Source organism: Phaethon aethereus (assembly GCF_964289735.1).
Source record: "Phaethon aethereus genome assembly, chromosome: 3".
Lineage (NCBI taxonomy): Eukaryota > Metazoa > Chordata > Aves > Phaethontiformes > Phaethontidae > Phaethon > Phaethon aethereus.
Window position 1 is genome coordinate 88769829 of NC_138576.1, and position 24150 is coordinate 88793978.

Genomic DNA, 24150 nt, shown 5'->3' on the forward strand with positions numbered 1-24150 from the left:
AGCGAATACATCCCTGGTCCAAAGTGCTGCGTTGCGTGACAGCGGCAGCTCCCTGGGAGGTGGGAGCACGCTTGCTTGGCCAGCCAGCGCTAATGAAGAAACACAGGCTGAAGCCTCCTCTGGTCCCTTGGGTATATCTGCGTATATCTTCCTACATCTCACGCACATCCTGGGCTCCTCTGCCCACCTTGACCTGCTTCCCAGACATTTCTCTAGATCCTCACTCAATACATGCCCCCAGAAGACATTTTTGTTTCCTAAGCAGAATAGGTTTGGAAAATAGACACGTGTGATAGAGCTGTATTTGAAGGGGAGTAGGCCAGACTTGGTAAGTTCACAAATGGAAGCAATCTGCTCCGTGTGGAGTGAGCAACGGGGCCTTGAATGGAAAACGTCTATCTGAATATGCTGCACAGAAAAAATTATCTCTTATCACCACTTTAGAGTCATATTCCCCCTCTTGTATGTCACAAGCATAAAACTACACTCCATAGATATCTTATACCTATCGTTGTAATTTATGAAAAATTACACCTTTCACTGTAATTTATGAAAACCACAATAACCCTGTGTGAACCCTGAAAATAAGCAAATGTCTATCACCTGCCAGCACTTACAGGCAAAAATCACTTGTTTGAAATGAACTGGAAAGAGGGGCACATTTGCACCTCTGGTGTGGGAAATAAAGGTGATGAGGTTGAAGCAAAGGAACTAATGAGCGACACCTACATAAATATTTCACACTTTGTGTTTGATATTTTTAGAGCTTATTTTTATAGTGGTCAAACTATACAGTATAGCAGCTTTGTGTTTTTATGCTGAAGAACATTTTTGAAGGACTATGATACATAGTTATTGAACTGGGAAGACTCCCTTGCAGATAACCAAATCGGAAGTACTGTACCTGGCACTATTGAGCTCCTGTTTGCAAGGTCACTAGTGAGAAACATTTTACCTTTCAAACACAGGTACTAATAGCTATAAACATAAACAGAAGCTTTATGTTTTCTGTAATACAGAGCCTGCAGTCCTTGCTGGGAGCAGCTAGAAATTGGGCTCAGTGAGGACAGCAGGACTGAGCCCAAAGCTGCTCTGTTAGTCTACAATTGTGACTGTCAGAAACAACTGAAGCAGTTGTAACTCAGCTGCACTCCTCTTTCTAGCGGTAGTATTTTTTTAATCGAAACAATGTCTGACAAAGTAAATTAACAGAAGCTGATGCTTTTAGCAGGTTTTTTTACTTGAAATGCCTGATGTCAGCTTGGGCCACATGTACATTCTGCACATGTCATGGGACAGAAAAAGTAAAGCCGCCTTTTTCAATCCTCTGCTGCCTGCCCAAACACCACATGTACTGTCTGTTACATGTCGCTTCTCATGAGGTTCATGCTGGGAATTTCTTTTTAAAGGCAAAGTGTTTCTGAAGGAAAGAGTTCAGATTGGGCAGATTGCATTAAAAAATTTTCAGTGTCTCTGACTCGAGTACAGTGATTGTTTTGTGTAGATACCAACTAGCAGTTTGTAAAGGTTCAAGTTTGGTAATAAAAGAAATGAGGAATCTGAGTAAGCAGTGGGGCAAATGGAGCATACATTTATAAAAAGTAAACCAACTATAATAATTGTTGTAACTAGTAAGACAAGCACAGGAAAAATTATTTCAGTAATGCACGTGTGCCTTGTGGAATGATCCTTATAAACATGAGGGAGCCAGTTTTGAAACCTTGATAGGATATTCGTCTCTTAATGTTACAAAGACTCCATTTTCTGATTGAGAAACTGTGCAAAACCTGTTCTGTCTGGCACATAACAAAATCAGAGATGAACATCCTTATAAAAAAAATAAATTAGAGTCTGACTATTAAGATTCATTATATTCCTGTAACATTATCTGCTGTAAGCGCTGCCCCTTTTTTTTTTCTGAAGGTATTTTACAGCATTCTAAATTAATAGCCTAAATGAGTTGGACAATTGTTTTATTAAACACTTTTCAACTATAGTCAGAAAATAGTAACCAGAACTGTTTTTCCTCTACAGCAAACCTGTTCCAGATTTCATATTCTTATCATACATCATATTATTTTGAATTCCTTTAAAGGAGGAAAATCTTCAACTTCAGCCTAAGGATTCAGACACAAATAGACATTAGTAAAGCTTTCACCCATATCTTTTCCAGCCTGCCGTCCATTCTCTTTCATTGTTTCCTTCCTGTCAAAACCCAGGAGGGCTAAAAGTGGCCATCATACCAGCTAGGCCCAGCTGCTACACTCCCCTACTAAAGAGCAGGCTGATAATGTTCTTTCTTCAGCACATTAGACATGAGCTATTAGAAGCCCAAGAATAGATCCAGGCTCAGGTTTCCTACATGATCGATTTGTTTAACCTGTTGGACCAGCTGTGGAAGTGAAGATAATATTCTAATAGTCAGTGATGACATCTAAAACAAAGGGGAAGCTACTGTTACTATGTAAACTTTTAATTAAACCCTATTCGTAGATGTTGTTATGGCATGCGGAGATTGTTATCTTGTTGGAGATGATGTGCTATAGGCACTTCTTTAAAAGTACATGGAAACATTAAGAGTGCCTTTAGTAAAAAGGAATTTAGAGGTTACCCAATATACATTTAAAGGAGGAAAAAAAAAAAATTAAGTGATAAATAACCACCTGGGTCAAGGGTTTCATGATGAAATGTGGACATTTTCTTCTTAGGGGTCCAATTCCAAACTGTGCAAGGAGTATTAACGTCTAGTTACCATCTGTTAACATAAGTTGGATGAGTTTGTTCTGCCTGTAGTGTGGTCAAGTGGTTACCTTACGAAGCTAGAAGCGATATAGATTGTATTCCTTCTCTGCCTGAACAAATGACAGTCTGGGCCTTTTATGTGGCAACAGAATTTTGACAGGGATTTCAGAGGGTGGGAGATGCCACAGAAACTTCTTTTAATGTCACAGAATCATTAAGGTTGGAAAAGACCATTAAGATCATCAAGTCCAACCATCAACCCAACACCATCATGCCCACTAAACCATGTCCCGAAGTGCCCTAAACTGTCTCCTTGTGTCTTACTAGAAGTCAGGACTTGCAGGGTGACAGAGATGAGGAGGCTCGTTCATCATCCTTAATTCCCTAACTCACTGTTACGGCTACTTTTTGGTTGTTTTTGGTTTGTTGTGTTTTTTTTGTGTGCGGGGTCTTTTTCCTCTTATGCTTTGTTTCTTTCATTAACATGAGGAAGGTGGATAATAGCGTTTTGCTTTTGAAGCTAGAAGAGCAAACAGAGTTAAGGTAAAGGATGGGTAGTATAGATGTTCCTCTTTAAATTTTGGGAGCATATGAGGACTTCTCTGAGATGCTCATCACTCAAGGTTGTCTCAAGGTCCTGATGAAAAGGCTCAAGATCTTAAGTTAACAGCAATTTAGGACACTAGTGAAGCTTTTGGCGATGATTTGCTATTTGTCTACATTTCTAAACTTACAGACTCGTATTTAGTTACCTCAGAATTTACTGTGTGGATATGTCAATGTTGCAAACCATAATGAAAATGCAGGTTGCTCATACGAGAGCTAATTTTACTACCTGTTTAAATGTCCTAGTTGTCTACAGGGCTGATTCAAGATATGGAGTGGTGGTGAATATAAATTTTGCTGCATAAATGAGAAAGGCAACATCACTTTTGCTATGAAAAGGGAAGACAGAAATATAGCAGAATTGAGGTGGAAAGCAGAGGGGACGTGTTACTGCCACCTCTGCAAGAGGGCTGAGGAGTCACAGCGACTGGGGCAGTTGTGCTTGCAGAAACAAGCCCACCGTGAGCACCAGCCTTCCACCTTAACTCTTTCCATGGCAGCAAGTCTGCTTTTCCAAGACCCTCACAGAGGCAAAGCAAGCCTGATCGTTGATTTATATATAGCAGAAGGTTGCCTTAGGCAGTGCCTGCTTTATCTGTGGCAGGAGCTAGCTGTGATCACCCGAGTTTGTATTTAAGGTTGTGTGGTGCTTCTTGTTACAGGACACCGCTGAAGTTCTTTGTGATTTCGTTAGGCTTGCCAAAAATTGTGGTTTAGGCTGAAACAGTTCAGCAGGGTCATGGTGGGTAATTGCCTCAGGAAGAGACCACCAAGGCCAGCCAGAGGAACAGCAGCACAGGTGAGAGCCACCTTCCACAGGTGGGTAGGATTTGCAGAGACAACCTTCACTCGGGCATTTCTGAACTCTTGGCTGTTTGAGTATACAAATTTAACATCCTTTGTAGTACAACTATCTGTTAAGTACCACAACTTAAATGCTTCCTATCACTTTAGTACATGATAGCAAATTTGTAGGATGTCCTGAAAAAAGTGATAATAGGGGGTAGAAGTTTGCTGATGGAAAGTTTGATGGGTTTTGCTTTCTTGTCTAATTGGCTTGCTCCCTCTTTTTGTAACAAGCTTGTTTTTAAACCTGCATTTGCTTTTAAAATTCATAGTGTGTTAAAAATATTTGAGATTTGCAAATGGCCAGATTACCAAATCTGGCACTGCCTTCACGCTGGGGCAGAGCCCCCTTCAGCTGCATCTCCGCAGCAGCGCGGGGGTCGGTGAATTGCCCCAATTTTCCCCCTTGTAACCAGAAGCAGCCTCAGGTCGCTGTGTCCACCTCCAGGGAGACAAGCGATGCGAGAGTGACGTTAGACACTAGCAGCTCGGCACTCGTATCTTATCCTGAGGATAAAGGCTTTTTTTAAAGGCCATTTGCTGCACAGTAATGTATCTTGTGACTTCTGGGTTTGGTAGTTTTGGGGGGTAGCAGGAGCTGTGCCCCGGCACCCCCTCACCCACGGAGCCACGGCCCTGGTGCTGGTGGTCCTCGTTGGCGGCCGGCGCCCCGGGCCTCGCCGCGGGGTGCCCGGAGGCCGCGGTACCCGGCCCAGCGGCCGCTGGCGCAGCTCGGCGCAATGGGCTGCCCTCCGTTACCGTGGCAACCGGCAGATGGGGGGCTTCGGCGGGGTCAGCGGGAGGCGGCTGCAGCAGCGCGCCGGACGAGCCGCTCAATAACAGCCCTTTCAGCTCTGACAGCTCTGCTCTGGCTGGCCAGAAGTAGTTATCAGATTACTTGTATTAAAACCTAATTAAGATGTGTGCCAGTAAATGCAGCATGGTTATTGGATTTGGTGATTTAGCTGCTGCAGGTTGCTGCAGTCCAGTCACGCCATTTCAGCGAATTCAGCTCCGTGGAGTAGAGTGGAAACATTTTACTGATTGTACTGAAAGAGTAAATAACCTTTTAATGCCTCTGCTATGTCAAGGACTGATCCCCACTGTGGGGTGAATGGACACTGCCCAGAGATCCTTGCATATTAATTTCTTTCCAGTCAATTTTAAAACCCAGAGGAGGGCTGACAGGTTGTATCAGCTTTTCCCTTCACTGCGGATTGCCTGCGGATTAATGGACCCGAGTTCCCCAGGGCAGGGAGCTTGCCCAAAGAGCCTTGTGGGTGCCCCTGTTTTTGCAATGTGTCTAGAGAAAAGGAGGAAGCTTTTGGTTTTGTCTGTAGGCCGCAGACAAGGGGACAGTCCAAATGTAACACGATGGGTACTAGTCCAGCTTTCTGGTGTTGAATGTAATGGAAGTTTATTCTTCTGGGTGGAATTCACCTTGGTGCTAAAGCTCCATTATGTTTGATGTTTCACCTGATTTCTGCAGGGTCTTGCAGGGGTTGTCTACCCATAGCTGTCGAAATGTAACAAAACCTCTCTGTCCCTTTCCATGTCATTTCTGGACAGGCTAGGGTATAGCCTGTCTCAGATCCAAATTTTACTGCTGTACAGAGTGAGAGTTGTAGTCTTCTGCAGGCTGTAGCTGCACAAAGTAGCAAGGTAGCTTGGAGCCATTCTAACATAAAACTGCATAGGAGCTCCAAGTACTGAGAATCGGAGCAAAACATTTACCTTGAAGCATTCATTACAGCTTGTGATGCCTCAGTTTTGTTCTCCTTCGGTGGAACCACTTATGAAGCTGCATCTTTCCTGCATCCATATAGAAATAGGTATTTTGTGTCAGTGGTTAAAAAAATTATTTGACGGTATTACTATTGCTACTAAATGGGAGCTTACTTCTTAGTGCCAGGTTGTCCTTTAAGTAGTCCAAATGTAACATAGTTCAAGAGCTACATGTCTTCATCTTGAAGTAACATGACAGAGTGTGGAGTCAGTTCCTGCCCTTCATCACTCCCAGGCCAAGGAGGAGCAGCCACCAGACTCCCAACTGGACAGATCTTGCCACTTTGGTGGGAAAATTATCTCATTTGGAATGGAGGGCAAGGATAGAGTGGTCACTCAGATGCTCAGGACACATTTGCCTGGTAGGTGGTGTTGCCAAAGTGAACGTGGCGACCGTGCAACCTCACTCGCTCGTATTAGCAAAATGTGCAGAAGGTTCTGTCACCCAGTTGTAAAAATGATGGCAGGCATTGATGTGCAGTTGTAACATATGGGAAGTACAGTGAATGTGGGTGGAGCTGTTCATTTCTCATCTTGAATCATTTACGAGATCAGCAGGCAGGCCAGATACAATGCATATGGGAATGTGTGGCTGTGCTGCACATGTCACACGTAATAGCAGATACTGTGAGAGGGCCCAGAGCCTGTCCTCGGGAGCTAAATGCACTGGAGCAGGCTGGTAGTCCCAGCGTGCAGACCAAGGGCCAGCTTGGCAGCAGTTTTGGGAGAGCAGACTGGTAGACAGAATTTGGGAATTCACGGACTGAGATCTGCACTGACTAGAACTACTCCCTCTTTATCCATCATGAACCAGAATAGTACAAAGGAACTTTATTACTCAAGCACTGGTCATAGATAAAGATGATAAAAAGTAAAGTAGTGGCCTGTAAGTCAAGCCCAGCTGAGTGCCTGTGTTATCTTCCTCCCTCTGCTCAAGGGGATGGTCTAAATGTAACACGGTGGGTGGTGAAGTTACAAAACAGAAAAGCATAATTGAGTGGTATTGCCATAATTAAAGACTTTTCTATTTACAGTAGTTTATCTGAATCACCCTTTGCATGAACCGAAAGGATATAGTGCTTTGCAATAGACCGTGCTAAGGCTGGTATCCAGTAATTTTTGAAATTTGCATGGGCTGCCTGTGAGTATCTAGCAGAAAGTGTTGTTTCGGCGTAAAATTCACACGAGCTGGAAGTGACTTCTCTCTGGGTGCCAGAACCTGGAGGAGGTTCCTCAGGCTGAAGTGGTGGCTCTTCAGCTGGAACCTTCTCCCTGCGAGAGGAGAGGCACACCAGGGAGGGGCCTCTCCTCGGGGCTGCATCAGCGGCCTTTGCTCTTGCAGCCAGAATGGGCCCTACTGCCATGATGGTCGATGCTCATCATGTTGCTGCAGAGATGGGGGTCGAGGTGTTTATGTACTTCCCCGTGTCTTTAGCGGCCAGTAATAATTTTGTGCAAGAGGGTCTCTCAAAGACCACATGATTGTTCTTAAAACAGACTGAAACACCAGCAGAATGGGTAAATTCTTAACTGAAAGTGTAGAAGTCAGCAGCAACTTACATTCTAGGGGCCTGAATCCAGACCGTAGTTGGTAGTTGTTGAGTCGGTCTCCCATGCATGAGGAGGATTTCATAGCCTCAAGGCTTTATACAGGTAGGGCAGCACTGGGGTTCTTCCCTTGGCTGTCTGAGGACAGCACTTTCCAGTTGCATGTCCCTACCAGTACTGCTCTAAAGGAATAAGTACTCTAGAAATAAAGGACTGGAAGATGTCTTTATTACAAATCAAGAAGTACAGTAAGGTCACATATCCTTCAAGTTAAAGGAAGTCAATGGCAAAGTAGCGAGCAGAACTCGGCTCTCCAGCCTGAAACCACAACGTTCCCTCCAGCAACCACCACCGCTGTTCTTGCACTCCCTGGGAGCAAGATGCTTGTGGAAAAGTTACTGTCTTTAAAAACAAAACAAAGAACAGTACAAGCATGGGGTCTTGTTTGTGTGTGGGAGTTTTGCTGCATTTTTTTAAGTTCTACGCCCCTGAAATCACCTTTAGTAAAGAAATGAAGCATAAACAGCTCCTGGAACAACATGGTATATAGTTTGGAAGGTATAGGGAGTGTGAAATTAGACATACAGTATGTAAGTGTGTATTTAGTAGAATATCCCATGCTATGAAAGTGGTGATTTTGTTTGCTTCATTGGACATTTACAACCAGCTGTCGCTGTTTGCAGCTAGCTGCATTTAGTTTTGTTCTGATCCCCAGAACAGATCCTCAAATCCCTTTTGCAAGGAAACGTGAGCAGAGTAACAGGACACTGAAATATGGGCTTTCACAGCATTTGCTACGTGGTTGTTGCAGTTTGATTTCACAAAAGTTGGCTGGCAGACACAGATCAGTTTTGACATAGATTTTGGCAATTTTGTTTCTCCTGGATTTTCCTAGCTTTTTATCAAGAAATTTGAGGGTGTTTACTAATGTAGTTATTTGAACAATCCTGATTAAGAATGTGAATATTCAGAGTAATTAGCTTAGCTATGACAGCTGCACAAGTCAAAACTACCACATGGAGCTGAAAGTAGAAAGATTCAGAAAATCACATGCCTTATTGTAAGCATAGAACTAATTCCATTAAAAATACAGCCTGTGAGAGAGAGAGATACAACCTAAAAACCTGGTTCAGCTGAAGCTCAATTTCAATCTGTTGAGCAAGAAATAGTTTACAAAAGCAAGTGCAAAGTTTAGATCCAGAACTAACCTTGACAAAACCAGAGCCGGTTCATGCTCGCTAAGTGCATAGAGTTTAGATGTGTGGGTTTTCCTCTAGAGTACCGTTATTTAAAGACAAGAAGCTTCTAAGATATACGAAAGGACATAATTAAAGACATTTCCATTTAAAGAGTGAAACGCATTTAATGTGAAAACACAATTTCCAGCTTATTTGTGTTTATGTCCCTTGCTAGAGGTCCCAAGCAGAGTTTTTAAATTTTTCTCGGCAGGAGTAATAAACAGTCACTGGGGACATAACAAGCCATACCAGGTTTTGTGATTAAAGAAGTAAAGGTGCGGTTGCCCTGTCTACAGCAGTGTTGTCCCAACTTGGGCACTTGTTTTTCAAGTGTAAGCAAAAAGCCTCCGCGTGCTCCTTCTGATGCCCACCAGGTTGGTGCCTCTGTCTTGCAGCCTCTGATGAGGAGGACTTTGGGAGTGACGGTCTCTTTACGTCCTTCCCCAGGAATCCCTGTTACACTATTAAAGGATCTACACTGACGTGCTTAATTAACACTAAGCTTACTTGAAATAAATGCTGCGTTCTGTAACCAGTTTTGGGCACTGACCAGGTAGCAAAGAGCAGGGGACAGAAAACAGAAGTTTTTGTCACTTTAGGTCAGGTTTGTCAGGGGGTGGGATATTTGGATTTATAATCTGGGCTAGTGTGTGCGTTTCAGGAAGACGGTTATTGAAGCAGCTCCAGAGTGTGCAACTTGCTTAGCTACCGAGATCGGGATGCAGTCCTGCCGTCTTTACTGACGTCACTGGAGGGCAAAGCAAATTCACTGCCATGTCATGCTAAGGCTTCTAAATTAGAAGTGCAAAGCTTTAAAAGTGCTCATTTAAAGTGTGAAGGTAAAATGTAATGAATGCCCATGCTAGGAGTAATACTTTCGTCTCAGCCCAACCACCGGCCTGAGCTCTCTCATCTGGGAGCTGCACCCACCAGTGCAAACATCAAAGCTTCTACCATGAACTCCAACTTCAGATGCTCTGCAACGCTTTTATCTATTTTTTTCCAGGTTACAGCAGCTTGACAAGCACTGCCAGGCCACTGCCCAGCAGTTAGTGCAGTTGCTCAACAAACAGAATCAGCTCTTCAAAGAGAAGCAGCTGCTTACAGAAGAGGTGCAGTTTCTGCGAATACAGGTACTGTGCCAAAAGAAAAGAAAGTCTGAGGGGAATATTCTGCGGCACTAGCAGAGAAATCCGCCAGCAGTCTCATTTTGGCTGTTGGGTTTTGTTGCTTTTGTTGTTTTAAATAAGGCATTACCTTATGAAAAAAAATAAAAGCCCATGCAATTGCAAAGAGACTGGTAGCTGGACCCGAGTCCACATCAAACCTAAACTAAATGAAGAAAGTGTTTTGAGGTGACGATAAGACAGAGTTATTCTTGGTGACAGTTCTTAGCTTTCTTATCAGAAGATTTTGTGTTCCTTTTTCAGAGAAGAGGGAAATCCGTTCTTTAACAGCATTAACGTTTAAACACTAGCTTGAGGTTGATAGTTTCTTTTGAGCTTTTTGCTGACATTTGTCAGACCTAAGCCCCCCTACCACCTTGTTATTTCCCCCTGCCCCGTATTTTTAAAAGTCATTTATCCTTCCTGCTGCTCCATGAGCACTCAGCCAAGTGTGAGATGGAGAACATGAAATCGGTCTGCCTGAGCACTCATCACTGCATGGCATCTCTAGCAGGACTGACTCTTGCTTCCAGTGGTCCTAGGAAGCTGTGGCTTCTCATGGGTGGCTGTTGCTTTTTTTTTTTTTTTGGCCACTGTTCTTCAGTCAGTGCTTTGGAAATAAGGGAGAAGACTGTGCGGCTTGTTTTTTTCCTTTGTCTTTCATTTACTCGTTTCAGAAAAAGAAGAACTAACAAGCATAGAGTGAGGTTTTCAGTAAAACTATCAAATAATCAAACCCTTGTTTTGTGACTAAGTAAATGAACTATTTCAACCATAGCATGATGTTGTCCAACTTGCAAACTAGTGCGTTTGCCCAAGATAACTGGAGTTCTGTTAACAAGGTAACAAAGGACATTCAGTGATGGAAACTAAGTCCAGCAGCACACTTAGTGGTAAACAGGACATGAATCGTCCTAGACCTTTAAAATATCTAAATCATCCTATTTTTCATAAGCTTTCTAGCTGTACAATTTAATAAATGTTTAACCCAGGAAAATAAAATCCATACTTTGTTATGCCTTTAATCACATCAGTGCATGTGGTTTTACAGGATTTCCTGTTGTAGTAGACAAACTTGGTAGCTCAAGGTAGTGTAAGGTTATCAGCATGTAGTAACCACTGGCAAATTTCAGGGCAACCATAGTGCTCTCTCTGTAAGATAGTTTAAGATGGTGGTTGTTCAGAAAATTAAAATTTCTGGTTTAAGGGGAGCACTCTTGGTAATGTGGACAGACTTTACACGGTCCACAGGGATTTCTGTTACTGATGATCTCTTCTATCTGAAGTGAGCATGCTTTTATGAAGTTGGGCAGAAGTACAAAAGTCATACAAAAGAGGAAAAAATCATTCAGATATTATACTGCTATCAAGACTTGACTGGCAAAAGCTTCCTTCTTTATATTCGTTATAAGTTAATTGTGCTCCAGAGGATACTTTTTAACTTGAGAACACTCCGAAGAGAAGAATTATATAAAAAAATTTACAAAATGAGTTCTAAAAATCTATTTGCAGCTATTTAAAGCAACAGTGGTTCTCTGGGAATTGGAATTCAGCCCAAAAGAGCTGCCTGGAATATCAGGCAATTGTTTTAAGAAAACAGAACAGTTCACCATAAATGGGAGATTTTAACTACAGAAGTATGTTTGTAGTTAGTGTAAAAAATATATATTAAAAAAATCAGTTGCAGAATTGGTGTTGATCAAAGGTGAAAGTGACATCATATTCCACATTTCACTGTATTGTTCAACAGTTCTCCTTCCTAATCAGGTTTGGTTTTTTTGATGGGGGCAAAGGGGGAGAAACCAATCACACCTCATCTTTTTAAAATTATGTAAGATACACTAACCTAAATGTGCTATTGTATCTTGGAACATTAAGCCACTAGTAACTGCAGTTGTATATTTCAGGAAAAAAATGGGATGCAGATCTCAAACAGGACACAGATGGAATGAAGTAAAAACCTGGATGGATAAAGAGAAATGAGCAGAAGTAGGTATTTTTTCTATATCCTATATATAGAGAGAGGGGAGGGAGAGGAAAGGAGGACTAGAACTATTTGCAGATGTGGGTTGAATCTGGCAAACACTTCAAGACAAAGGGAGAAGGAAGCGTTTGAAACATTTTTGGGTTTGAAATTGTTGGAGCTTTTTGTGTTTGCTGTGGAGTGCTTGTCCTAAATTTTTAGGTGCTTAAAAAAAAAAAAAGACAGCTTTACCTGACAGAATTAAAAAAAAAAACAAAACAAAAACTTAAAGATTTAAATTGTTGGGAACTTCTAGAAGAACTCAGATTTTACCATAGGTACCTTTTGGTCTGGGTAATCAGTGAGTGTCTTTTCATTTGGAATTGGTTAGTTTTGTTGCTTTCAGTAGTGTTTTCCTTCTGAGGAAGCAGCTACCTTCTCTATTTCTTCAGAAAGGCTACAAGGTGTTTTGTAAGAAATCATAAAACTTGGTGTCATGTTGAAAGAAACATATAAATAATTGTGTTTGGAGCAGTGCTGTTGGAGTTACATAGTTAATACATTACTAGTATATTATGTATACATAGTTATAAGCTGTTCCTATTGTCTTGTAAGAGTTACTTCACTTTAATTCAAAAGTCCCAGACTTTAAAATTGCATCATTTATTTTAATCTAGCTGATGTAGAAGAAGAAAACACTGGCAAACCTATAACCTCCATAGGATTTGTTTTCAAAACTCAAGTGGTTACTTCCACTGCAATTCTTATTGTTAGTGTTTGCTCTATGGGGGAAGGAAGGAAGGAGGGAAAAGAAAGAGGGGAAAAAAAAGCTGTTATTAAATCCAGCTACATTCTGGTGTGTTGAACCTGTTTTTCATGGAAAACTGATTTGACACTGTAAGGAAAATTCTGGGGTTTAAAGCGAATGAAAAAAAAGTCATCATAAACGAAACACCTGATCCTGCTACATGCTGAATTCCCTTACAGGCAATGTGAGTTAAAAGGCTTGTAGCATCCTTGTTGAAGGAGTAACCAAGACAAGTACCACCATTTTCAAAAACAGCTTTCTCATTCTCAAGAGTGAATTACATGCTTGTAAATTAATAGTGTTAAATCTCCTATTACTGAAAGAAGCTCAGTATTATCTCAGAATAACCACCTGCCTACAACACGATGAAGATGCTCACGCTGTAATTTTCATTTTCATAGAGCTAAAAAGGACCAGTATGATAACGTGGCCTGACCTTACAGCATGGGCTGTGTATCAGGCCATTACGCTAATATTTAATAGATGGCACTAAGATTTAATAATGGTATACAGCGTAATATATTTCGTAACATACATAGGTCCACGTAAAAGTAGGCAAAAGTTTAATTATGGGATTTATACCTCTCATTTTAAAAGTTTTTGGAAGTTTCAAGTTTTGAGACCTTTGAAAGTCTCTCTTACACTGCAGCTTGCTCCAAGTCAGGAGGAGAAGAAATGTTTAGTTCTCCTCCTATATAGGTACTAAATACAAATGTGCATAGTATAGCAAACAAACACCTAAACCGAGACTGCTAGAGACCTCAGCGCTGCCCGCTTGCAGGGATCTGCCTTGGTGTCCATCACTTTGACAGAAATAAGTATTTGTCCCAGCTGATAATCCCCCCGTGGACCCTGGCTGCTGGAAGGGGTTGCTGGCCAGCTGAGCCAGCGAGAGCGCAAACCGACAGGATCCGGACCTCGGGCATTGCCTCCAGCTGGGGCTGTCCTCGTCTGCCGCTGCTCTGCCTTCCTCCCCGAAGATCTCCTCCGGCAAGCCAGCCCCTCCCTGGCAGGAACCCCTGCTCTCCCTGTGCTCTCTGTATGGACGAGCCACTGAAACCATCCCCTCCCTTATCACAGATGTCTTTTGCACAGTGAGCATGTCTGTGAACAGACCGCCTTTCTTCTCAACAGAAGTTAAAATATACTCACCCCTGACTATACTCCCATCCTCGCCCCTCTCGTCGCTTGGTGGGAGGTACTGTCAGAATTACAGCTGTTCCTGAGCGGCAGCTTGCTTTGTTTTCTTCCATCAGCAGGAATTTTTAGTGAGGTCCCAGCAGTGAATGCAGTGCTTGATGTGCTCCCAAGTGCCCCGTTTGCTTTTTTTTCATTATGTGTTACAGAAGGGGAGCTTTATGTCCAGAAAACAAGTAGCTCATCCATCTCTCATGTCAGAAGTGATTCAAGCTGATCAGTGCCCTTAACTGTCCTTCAGGAGACCTGAAGACTGCTTAGGTTATTGGGGGGAGTGCTGCTTTTTTAATGTAGTCTAAATGCACAAAAATAGTGCCTCTGCCAGGTGTTTGTAACAGCCAGTGACATTCCACAGCCAGGGGCTGGTGGTTGTTTGTGTTTGATTGGTTTCTTTTCAGCAGGTGGAAGGCAAGTCTTCATTACTCCTTGGTTGGAGTTTAGTCAGAGATGATGAGAATTACACTATGGCAGGAGTGGATAGGGGTAGACCTCTGCCTGACGTCTGAGTGCCCTGGCATGACACTTCCAAGCGCTGCATCACCTCGCATTTAGCGCTTCAGGTTTTGTGAATCCGCAGCTATAGGAGGCCTGTACCTCCTGTGCGGTGTCTGGCCAGCGGCCAAAGCTGGGGAGCAGCTCAGGAGCTAAGCTTGGCGCTCCTGAGAGCTCCACGTTGATTTTTGCAGCTCTGTTTGAGGATTGAGGCACCTAAGCCACTTACTTGAGTGCTTTCTAACCAGACAAGAAGCTAGTGCCTCCTCTCCCCTCCATTACAAGAATAGTTAAGAGCAATTAAACCATTCACATGTCCACGGTTCTGTTCCTACAAAACCTTCCAACCTGTACACCTGAGAATACCCAACCACGCCACTGGAAACAGATGGCACTGAGGAGAGGAAGTGTTGGGAGGAGCCTGAGCAACTTGGGCTGCAGAGGTCTGCTCACTGACTACCAAAGTACTGGTGGGAGGAAGAGAAATTTTAAGAGTGGGACTATCCAGTGACCAACTCATTTGCCAATTACCTGGACATTGGCAGGGACAGACTGTCCATTCAGAGAACTGCACATCTCACATGACTGCTTTAGCATCCAGGCTGTTGTACAGTGGGGTACACTGAGGCTGCCAGTATTTCTGCTTTATTTTTCAAGCAGTTGAGGCCCAGGTGCAGTCAGGTGCAGGAGAAATGCCTGCTTCGTCAGTCAAGCTGAGGTTCAGCATCTCGCAAAGCACCAACCCTGGGTAACTGTGGTGCAGAAAGATGCGTGGGCACCCCAAGGCTTTGGGGTGGAAGTACTGGTACCGAACTGGTTACAAGCATAAACAAGCAGGGCTAATGAAATGCTTTTTGTGGCTGCAGGTGACAAGAAGATGAAAATGACAGCTTCTGAGTTAGAGGCATGTATGACATTTCCAGGGAAGAGATGTTGTGGAGTTTAGTGGCGCAAAATGCTACCATCTGAAAAGGGGTGCCTAAAAAGGAGGACTATCTCGGGGTACAGCCAGGCACATTCACTTCAGTAGTCAGGGGGGTGAACGTGCTGGGCTATCAACTGGGCCACCAAGGGCAGCTGTGTGGCAGAGGAAGGGGCTGGCTGGGGACATTGTAAGCCACCCACAACAGCAACAACTGCCAGGAGACTTCTCCAGGAGCTGTGTCTGGGCCGGGGGGCGGGAGGGTGCCTTTTGAATCTCTGCCTGTAACTCCAATGCTGGCCGTGCACTGAGGGTCCCGCAGCATGGAGGTAGCTTCCCTGGCTGTCACCGGCAGGGAATTCCAGCCCCAAGGCTTTCTGTGGCTGTGGTTCATTCCTGCTTGTGCTGGCTGCAGACGCAGCTGCAGCAGTTGGTGTAGGTACATGTAGTTGGGGGGGAAAAAGTACCATGTTATTGTTTCTAATTAATTCTCTAATGAACTGCAGCTTCATAGTCTCCTTGTTTGACTCTGCCCTAATTACCTTGTTGATTGTGGGGAAAAAAAACAAAACCTTTTAGTCCTCCAATGCAAAACCAGCCAAAGTAGAAAGTTTATTTTTATTTCTGAGGTCATTTACATCTCTCAAATCCAAATTTTAGAACTCCAGTGGCTTCGTTCTAGGTAGCTCCCCCACCTCCACTAGAGTTTGATGTCTCACTCTTAATTGAGTCCTGAAGCACTACCAAGGAAGCCCAAACAGCAGCTATGCCGGAGCTTCAGAGCTGGGAATTAGCCTTCCTGCTGGAGGTTTCCTACTGGCACCCGGGCGGCAGCTTCCTGCTTTGCCGCAGCGGCCCGGCCCGCAGCCAGGCTGTACAATTCACAGTAAACACTCTCCGGCACAAACCTGCCGCCTCCTTCCTGGAAAGGAGAAGGGGCAGGATCTCAGACGTGCCCCAAAACAAGAGCTCAGTTATTTACTGCTAAACATGAACGATGTCTAAAGCTCATGGAGATCCTGTTTTTGAGAAATCAGGCAGCTCTTGTTCTTGCTACCTGTAAGACTTCTGATCTTAGGAAGAGGCGAGGACAGCAGGCCCGCAGGAAGCGCAGGCTTTGAAGCAGCACTTGTTTACATCACATTACCAGAGTCTTAACCATTTCTGTATTTCTCTTCTAAGAACTCGCCCACAGGCTGAAGTGACACAAATAGGAAACGCAAGCAGCGCGACACCGACCACTTACTTACACGCCCGTCTCTCTCTTATCTTTCAGGTCTGCTCTGCACCCGGCTGAACCTGGGCCCTGCCTGAGGCTCACGCAGAGACGCCTCTGCAGAAAACAGGCACACTTGCTGCCTAATTTCAACTGGTTTCTATTTGGTTTTAACTACAGAATCATAAATATTTTGAAGCATTACCAGCCTACCAAACCTCCTAGGAAGACAGCTGAGACTTTTCTGAAAAGACTAAGCTTGCGAGCCAGTTTTAACAGCTATTACACAATGTGGACTTAATTCATCATTTGTACAATTTTTTTTTTTTTATAAAATGTTATTATCTATTTTTATAAGGGAACATAGATGTCTTATTTACAGACTGAAATACTAATAAACTTAATTGAATTCTTACTTTCCTTGTTCTGTCCTTCGGAATAGAAGGGAAAGCATCTGCACTGTTTCTAAGTCAGTCAGTCACTCCTGCACAAGCACTCTGCATTCCTGTTTATAAACTCACTACCAGAATCTACCTGGGAACTTTATTTTTACAAGGTATTGGTCACTTTGTGTACAAAAGTGAGAGTCCCAACAACCACCTAGCCATCAGAAAAGCCTAAGAATGACTGAGGAAATATTCCATATAACGTGGAAGAATTTCCATGGGGCAGGTTTCCCTTCAAAACCTTCACTGGATAAAGCCTTTAAGAGAAAGAAACCCTTCGTTGGTACAGATAAGCCTTGAAGTGAGGTGCCCAGCTCTCAGCACTGAAGTGGCAATTTAGCAGTTGCAGCAATGGGCACCAGCTGAACTTGGCTTTAAGTTACTGAACTCAGAAATAGCTGGAAGATACATCTGGAGGGCTTTTTTCTGGTTAAGTGTGCGCTTGTGTTCTTAAAAGTCACTTTCCAAATACCAGACTGTTTCAGAAAGAATTTATCAGAATATTTTGCTAACTATTGTAGGATAAACTAAGTACATAAGAAAAAAGTTTCTACATCTATGATCTTCAGTGTAGTTGTAGAATTGCACTGGGGGGGGAAGCACAAAGAACAGTTCTCCATTAATAAAGCTACCTCAGCCAGCATGTGAACACATAAAATGTTAACAAAAATAGGAGTAACACCACCTGCAGTAAGTTACCATTTGCTGTGGGACACAATCTTTCCTTCCCTTAAGTCTTTTAAGAATTCCTAGTGGTACCCCCCTAACATCAAAGTGTTTTTTCCTCGCTATTTCAATTTCCTGCCATATTAAACTGCCAAACACGTCTGATGGCCTCCCTGAACTGCCTCACCAGAATGACAATAAACATGCTTCAAACGGCCTCAGGTCTTTGGGGGCAAGAAAGCCTGATGAAGAAAAGTCCTCCCTAGTCGAACTCTGGGTTTTCCGCAGTAATCAGGCTGACAAGCTTTTTTTAAAGTGTCACTACTTTATAGATGGTTACACAGGTAAGAATATACATTTATAAACGTAGGAGTATGCAAGCTTTTTTTTTTTTTAAAATTTATTTTTTCACTATTCCACAGCATAAATCTGTGTTTATATAGGAGAGAGTGCCTACGGGCTACATGCAAAGGAACTCGGGCACCCGGTCCCACCACTGAGGCTTCACTGAGATCCTGGAGCTGCTGTGCCCCAGCCTGAGGCACAGCTGGACCCTCAACCCTGCCGGACCTGCCTCACCTCCCAGGCAGTTTCTGGCGGCTGCATGCGGAGCGCCGCGCCAGCCACCCACGTGCACGTACACGCTTGATTTCCACAAAGCATCCTTGGCTGCGAGGACATGCAGCTGGAAGGAGGTTTTCGCGCTCACCCCCGGCCTAGGCTCAGGGAGTCTAGAAGGAACCATTGCCCCTGCAGCAGCTACTCTACGCTGTAGCAATTAAGCAGTCATTAAGCACAGACAGTGCCAGGTCTACCTGTCTCCTGTTCCCCTCTCTGCTACTTACTTAGGCACAAAACGCTTAGTTTTACAAAGTTTACAAGTGTCGGACCAGGCAATCAAACCCAGGAAATCCCACATCTGCAGCGGGAGCGTGATCCCGCGAGGCGGGATGCAGCCTGACCAGACAGTCCTGCCGCAGCCGAGTCCTGGTCACCGATCTCCTACTGCCACTGAACTGACGGCTGGCTGATGCTCTTTCCTATTACAAGGTGAGGGAGAAAAAAAAGAAGGAAAAAACCTGAGGCCTGGCTGAAGCACCTCTTTTCCAGGGAAGCCATCATGCCTGAGAACTGCGCCAAAGCCCCGATGACGGGCTGCTTCAGGGACACTCAGCCCTCCTGACCAGCTGGCTCCAACGGTCCTGGACCAGCTTGCGGGCTTCAAAGAGTCCCACTCCGAGGTGCCCTCCAAATCCCACCGTCCCATTTTTGGCTTCTCCTTACCCTAACACATTACCTAGCTATGGGATGTGAGGCCATGAATTTCATTAGATGACAAATCACGTAAATTGTGGGTGTCCCAACAGACACATAGCCCTGTGTAATCGTTACTTGAAAAGTGTAACCCAAATTTACTTTTACCAGTGATGTAACACCTCACAGAGTTAACACGAGCCACCTGTATGGAAACAGCCTCAGTCCAAAGCACAGGTAACATCTTGCTTAGTCATAAAACCCTTTTTTTTTTTTTTGACAATACTGTAACTTAATAATTTACAGGCTGAAACTGATCACCCAGTATTTGAAATACGTCACAGCAAGTTACAGTTATCACTAGGACTTCACAGCAAACAAAGCTTGTAACTAAACATGCACAGATCATTATATATACAGTGATAAAAAAATAACCATGTACATTTTCTTGTAAGAAGAAATTAATTCTTTGTGCATTTCAGGATTGAAACATCTAACCTATATAAAATTACTTTAAAATATGAAGTAAATATTTAACCCAAAACTTGAGAAATCATTTGTAATCTGCAATATAGCCTTCTCATTTCAGTTTTTTTTTTCCTCTGACACAAAACAACTTAGGAATTTCATCCTCTACGATATTTAATAGTAATGTGCAGATATAAAAAAATACGTCCTTTGTGGCAAGCTTGAACATATATATATATATATATATTTACAAACCTCCAGAACAAATTAGCATTAAAAAACACAGAAGTAGCAGATTGACATAGTGCTTTATTTAAGCTGTCTGTACGAAGGAAAATAATGTGCATCCCTATCATATACGTGTAAAAATACTAAGGATGTACAGTGTACAAAAACAGTTTCTTGTAGTTATTTCACATCCTTGTGGGTCATATACTTAAGGAAATAAACAGTTTAAGTATGACCAACAGTAATACGGTTTCTTGGGTTCATAGTCGTGTCTGCTTAATATCCTTAACCATATGACTAGATCTTGCATGGATCTAATGAAAGAACTAGCAAGGTCAAGAAATGTCACAAACTCTAAAGCTACAGGGAGGTAATTCAATTACCAATTTAGAGGTTTTTATTTAAATAAATACTTTACATTTCATGCTTGCCTGTAATGCACTACCAGGAGCAAGATAAGGAAATTCTACTGTAGACAGTACAAACAGTAGCAGCAAAGTGTGTACATTGAGGTGTAATATATAGACCCTGCAGTTAGTAAGGAAAGACCTTACTTTTGTACTCTAGGAGAAGCACATGGCCCCTGCAAGAACAGTCAGCTTTAAGAAGCCACAAGTAAAGATGGAAAAAAAACGTAAAACAATACTGGAATACATGTTCTTTAAGCAACAGGAATGTACTGGAAGATGGATTAGTGTGGAAAGCGAAGCTGTGTGCAAAACTGCCAAAACCCAAACAGAAATGACCTATTTCCTCCGAGATGGCCGCACTACAAGAGGGCATACTGCATGTCATGGAAGTCAGTACAAGCTGGAGTCAAAGTCTGAAACGTACTGTGCTCGACAGGCCCGCCAAGGTAACCAACCACCACCTCCTGTCCAAATCCAACCACAACTGCAAACAGCAAAAGAAGAGCTTCAAAAGTTTCTCTCGGCACCGCTCGCCCACTTGTCTTTCATCTCTTTCTAACATCGGTAAGAGAGAGAACCCCCCGACCCCGGGCAGCACAAAGTGGCTGCTGACTCTCTGTAGCATAAACTGGATCAACGACATTTTGGAAGGCAGACAATACAATGCAAAGTGAAGACTTAAAAGGTTTTCAAATAATTCACTGACAACTATTTACCGCAAACCGCATTCTAACCAGCTGCGCGACGGCGAGCTAACCACAGGGTTGCTTCTGCACGTGAGGAACGGCCGGCCAGAGGCATGACGCCAGTTGGTCGTTAGCTAGAGGTGCCCCGTGTCAAGAAACTTATTGCTATTACAAGCTGAAAACATGGCGGGGGGGGGGAACACAAGCATGTAACACAGATTTTGAGTCACCAAGGTTTCAGTCTGTAAGTACGAGGCCTTTGCAGAGAACTAATTAATGCCCGTCTATGAAGTACTCGGTTATTTCAGCCACTCACTCACTGTGTCATTGTAGACACCCCTACGCCACTGGTGCAGAAGAGACCAGCAACGCATTTGCTGTGCTCCTCTCTCTCCGTAGAGGGACAACATCTACACATGTTTAGTGTTACAAGGTGACAGGATGAGATCCTATGTAGTTAGAATACACATCATGACATATTTCTGACTGATTATCCATCCGTTACTCAAGATAAAACACAAAACATGAAAAATTGTCTAAATCAGTCTGTGTCTTTAGCTGCCTTGCTAAAATGCCCACCTACCCCTTGACCATCCCAGCACATGCACTGCCAGCAGTGGGCTTCATGCTAGGGCACTCAACTTTCCGCATCAAGAGGCTAAGGCATCTGCGTAGGAACACCTCTCCTTTCAGACTCATCTACTCATTCACACAACGCAACCAGTAATACTCTGCGATATCACAGTCTTCGTGGGAGCTAGCGAGATCCAAACACAGAGATACTTCGCATGATAATCCCATGGAGTCAGGGTTTCCAGATGTCGTTAGCAAGGGCACGTGCACGCTATCACTGCACTGCGTCATGTCCCGACTCCTAGCACCAAAGGGTTTATTATTAAGATTATCATTGCTGAAGATCAAAGCTGAAGTTTATGCACACGTTCTGTTAGACAGATCTTCGGAAATGGAAAGACGTTTCTTGTGATGGTTTAAATTCAGTCAATCAGGTACCACGGTTACACGTAACATGCTGGGTTTCGGGACTCTTTTGGTTGAGGGCAAACCTTTCTTGAGAACGGCCGATCCCAGAAATTTACTATTTTCATTATTAAAGTGCTTTTTTTGTAATCACTGTGGTCTTGTTGTTCAATTCCTTCATCTAGAACAGACATTTTCTGTTGTGCTGTCAGGCTCTTACATTATGTTTATCCTCAATGGAGCACAAGATGTAGCTTTTTTGTCTGTTTGTTTTTAACCCTTTGGCACATGAGGCTGGAATTCCTCACGTCCATTGCCAAACAATTAAAAGACAATATTTCGTTCACAAAAATCTGATTCTAAGCAGTATGTACAATTTCAGAGCCTTGTTAAAATTTCCACATGGGAGAAAAGTGCATTGTTCCCTTCAGCTTGTACAGTCCTTCCATATAATACAAAATTAACTGCTGTAAGCCTGTTCTATCTAAGATGTAGCAGCATTTGCAAACATGACACATACAATCCTGATCTCTAAAAATAAATACTACCGCAGTGTAACAAAACAAAACAAAACAAACCCCCAAAAAAACAACCAAAAAAAACCAAACCAAAACAAAAATATTCAGAGTTAAACACCTGGAGAAAAAGCTAATTCACAAACTCAAAATAAAAACAAGTAAGGCAAACACCTGTTTACCTTGGTGCACACATTTTGGTGAAAAGCAATACCATTATGCCTGTCTACATTCTTCAGCCATCAGAGGTGATGTATATCATGAAAGAAAAAGAAAAGCATGAGAAAGATGTTATCTGGTGCAAATTATAAGACCCCCTTAAAGAAGTTCAACTGCTGCTTTTATGCCTTCATTTCTTGCATGTATAATGTTCGATTCTCCATGATTGCACATGAACCTGGAAGTTCTAAGTGGCAGGCTGGGTAAGCCCAGCTCTTCTGCTTCTTCTGTAGTATCCAACGGTAATTAAAAAATAATATATATATATATTTATATATATCAACAGTTTAAGTCCTTCTCTCAAACATTTCCCAAACAAATTCCAGCCAGATGTTAATGACAGAGACCTGCTTCAAGTAATGATATGCCTAACAAAAACCTTGCATATGTACATCACCACCCCTATGCTTCCTTGTTCTAACCCGCACAAACAGATGCAAGAAAATGCTATAGACTAGTCTTTTTAGACTAATTACAATTTTGATTCATCTTCTCGAAGAAGATAAGCTGGACCAACACGTTTTTTGTTTAGCCTCCACTGTGAGGAAAAATAGATGACTACTTGTGCACAAAGTGTACAATGCTGAAGTCGAGTCATCTACCTTCAAAGAAACCGTTAGTAACTTCTTGACGTTGCTATTATACTGAGACTGTGGGCAGCAGCAACAGCAGGAGAGCGTAGTAGAGAAAATCTCATACTTCATGCAAAACCAAAATGGATTTTAGGTAGGTTTGGGAAAGAAACTTGTTCAATTTGGAACGGTCTCTGAAAGTGCCCCTGCTATCTAGTACTGGTGGTGATGTTCAGGAATCATTTTCAGTGATAAACCTAAGATGACAGTGAAGCAGCAGAACAAAAAAGTTATTCTCGTCCACTTGCAGAGTAGGAAAACTGGGGGAAATGCGGCCGCCTCTCATTGTCCATGCAGTCCATACCATCCTCGTCATCTGTATTAAGGGAGAAGTTCAAAACATCATTATAGTTGCAACAAAATTTTATTATTCACCTGATATGCAGTATACCTTTCAGGGTTCCATGCTGAAGTGAAAGGCTCAAGTTAAAGACAGACTTTATTCATGTAAGCTTATGCTCATACAGTAGAACGATGGCCACTGAAAGTATATCCTTTCAGGAAGTCACCACTTGTATCGGGGTGGGTGGGTGTGTTGGTTGGTTTTATTATGACGATCACCTGAGAATTTCCATCATTACTAGGCTAATCAAGACATGCCAGCACATCCAGCTTCTGGTAGCACAGAAGCCAATCGCTGACTGAAGCAGCCAGTTTTCATGGCTTCTTAAGTTGAGTTCAGGAAATCAAAATCTTACTGTAGACATACTTAAATATTTCTCCATTTCAAAAGGAGTTAAAAGGAAAGACAGCTACAAAATGAACAATTCATGCAGGTTCTATGTGTTTCAATCCTTAAATATTATTTTTTAGTAAACAATTTATTTTTATCATATTTACTGGGATCAGAGGAAACATGGACTAAGCCAAATTCATAAATATTTGTATTTACATAATTCCTGCAGTGCCAATGGAAACCAGGTGCCAGATGTTGCCTAACTCTGAGAATTTGGATCTACATTCTCACATGGATTTTTTTAACGGTGCTTATTTTTAACAGTGCTTGAAACTGTTACACTAACGATGTATTTATATGCAACCTTTCAGAAATATGTCTCTTTTGTACCTTTGTAATTGCTATGATTATGCTGCTTGACTTTACCAGTGCCTCTCAGTTCC

At 42.8% G+C, this 24150-nt stretch overlaps 2 protein-coding genes across 2 annotated transcripts in view; one reads left to right on the top strand and one right to left on the bottom strand.

Annotated features, from left to right (window-relative positions):
- The window catches only part of SDCCAG8 (SHH signaling and ciliogenesis regulator SDCCAG8), a gene marked incomplete at both ends in the record, with an annotated part of 112486 nt that extends 100598 nt beyond the window's left edge, over positions 1-11888 (top strand). The window contains 2 exons of the mRNA XM_081997735.1: positions 9772-9898; positions 11838-11888. Coding sequence (XP_081853861.1) covers positions 9772-9898; positions 11838-11888 — 178 coding nt within the window. The remainder of the gene's footprint in view (positions 1-9771; positions 9899-11837) is intronic.
- Positions 11889-23261: 11373 nt separating this feature from the next.
- Positions 23262-24150, bottom strand: part of AKT3 (AKT serine/threonine kinase 3) — a gene marked incomplete at both ends in the record, with an annotated part of 140939 nt that continues 140050 nt past the window's right edge. The window contains one exon of the mRNA XM_081997128.1: positions 23262-23347. Coding sequence (XP_081853254.1) covers positions 23262-23347 — 86 coding nt within the window. The remainder of the gene's footprint in view (positions 23348-24150) is intronic.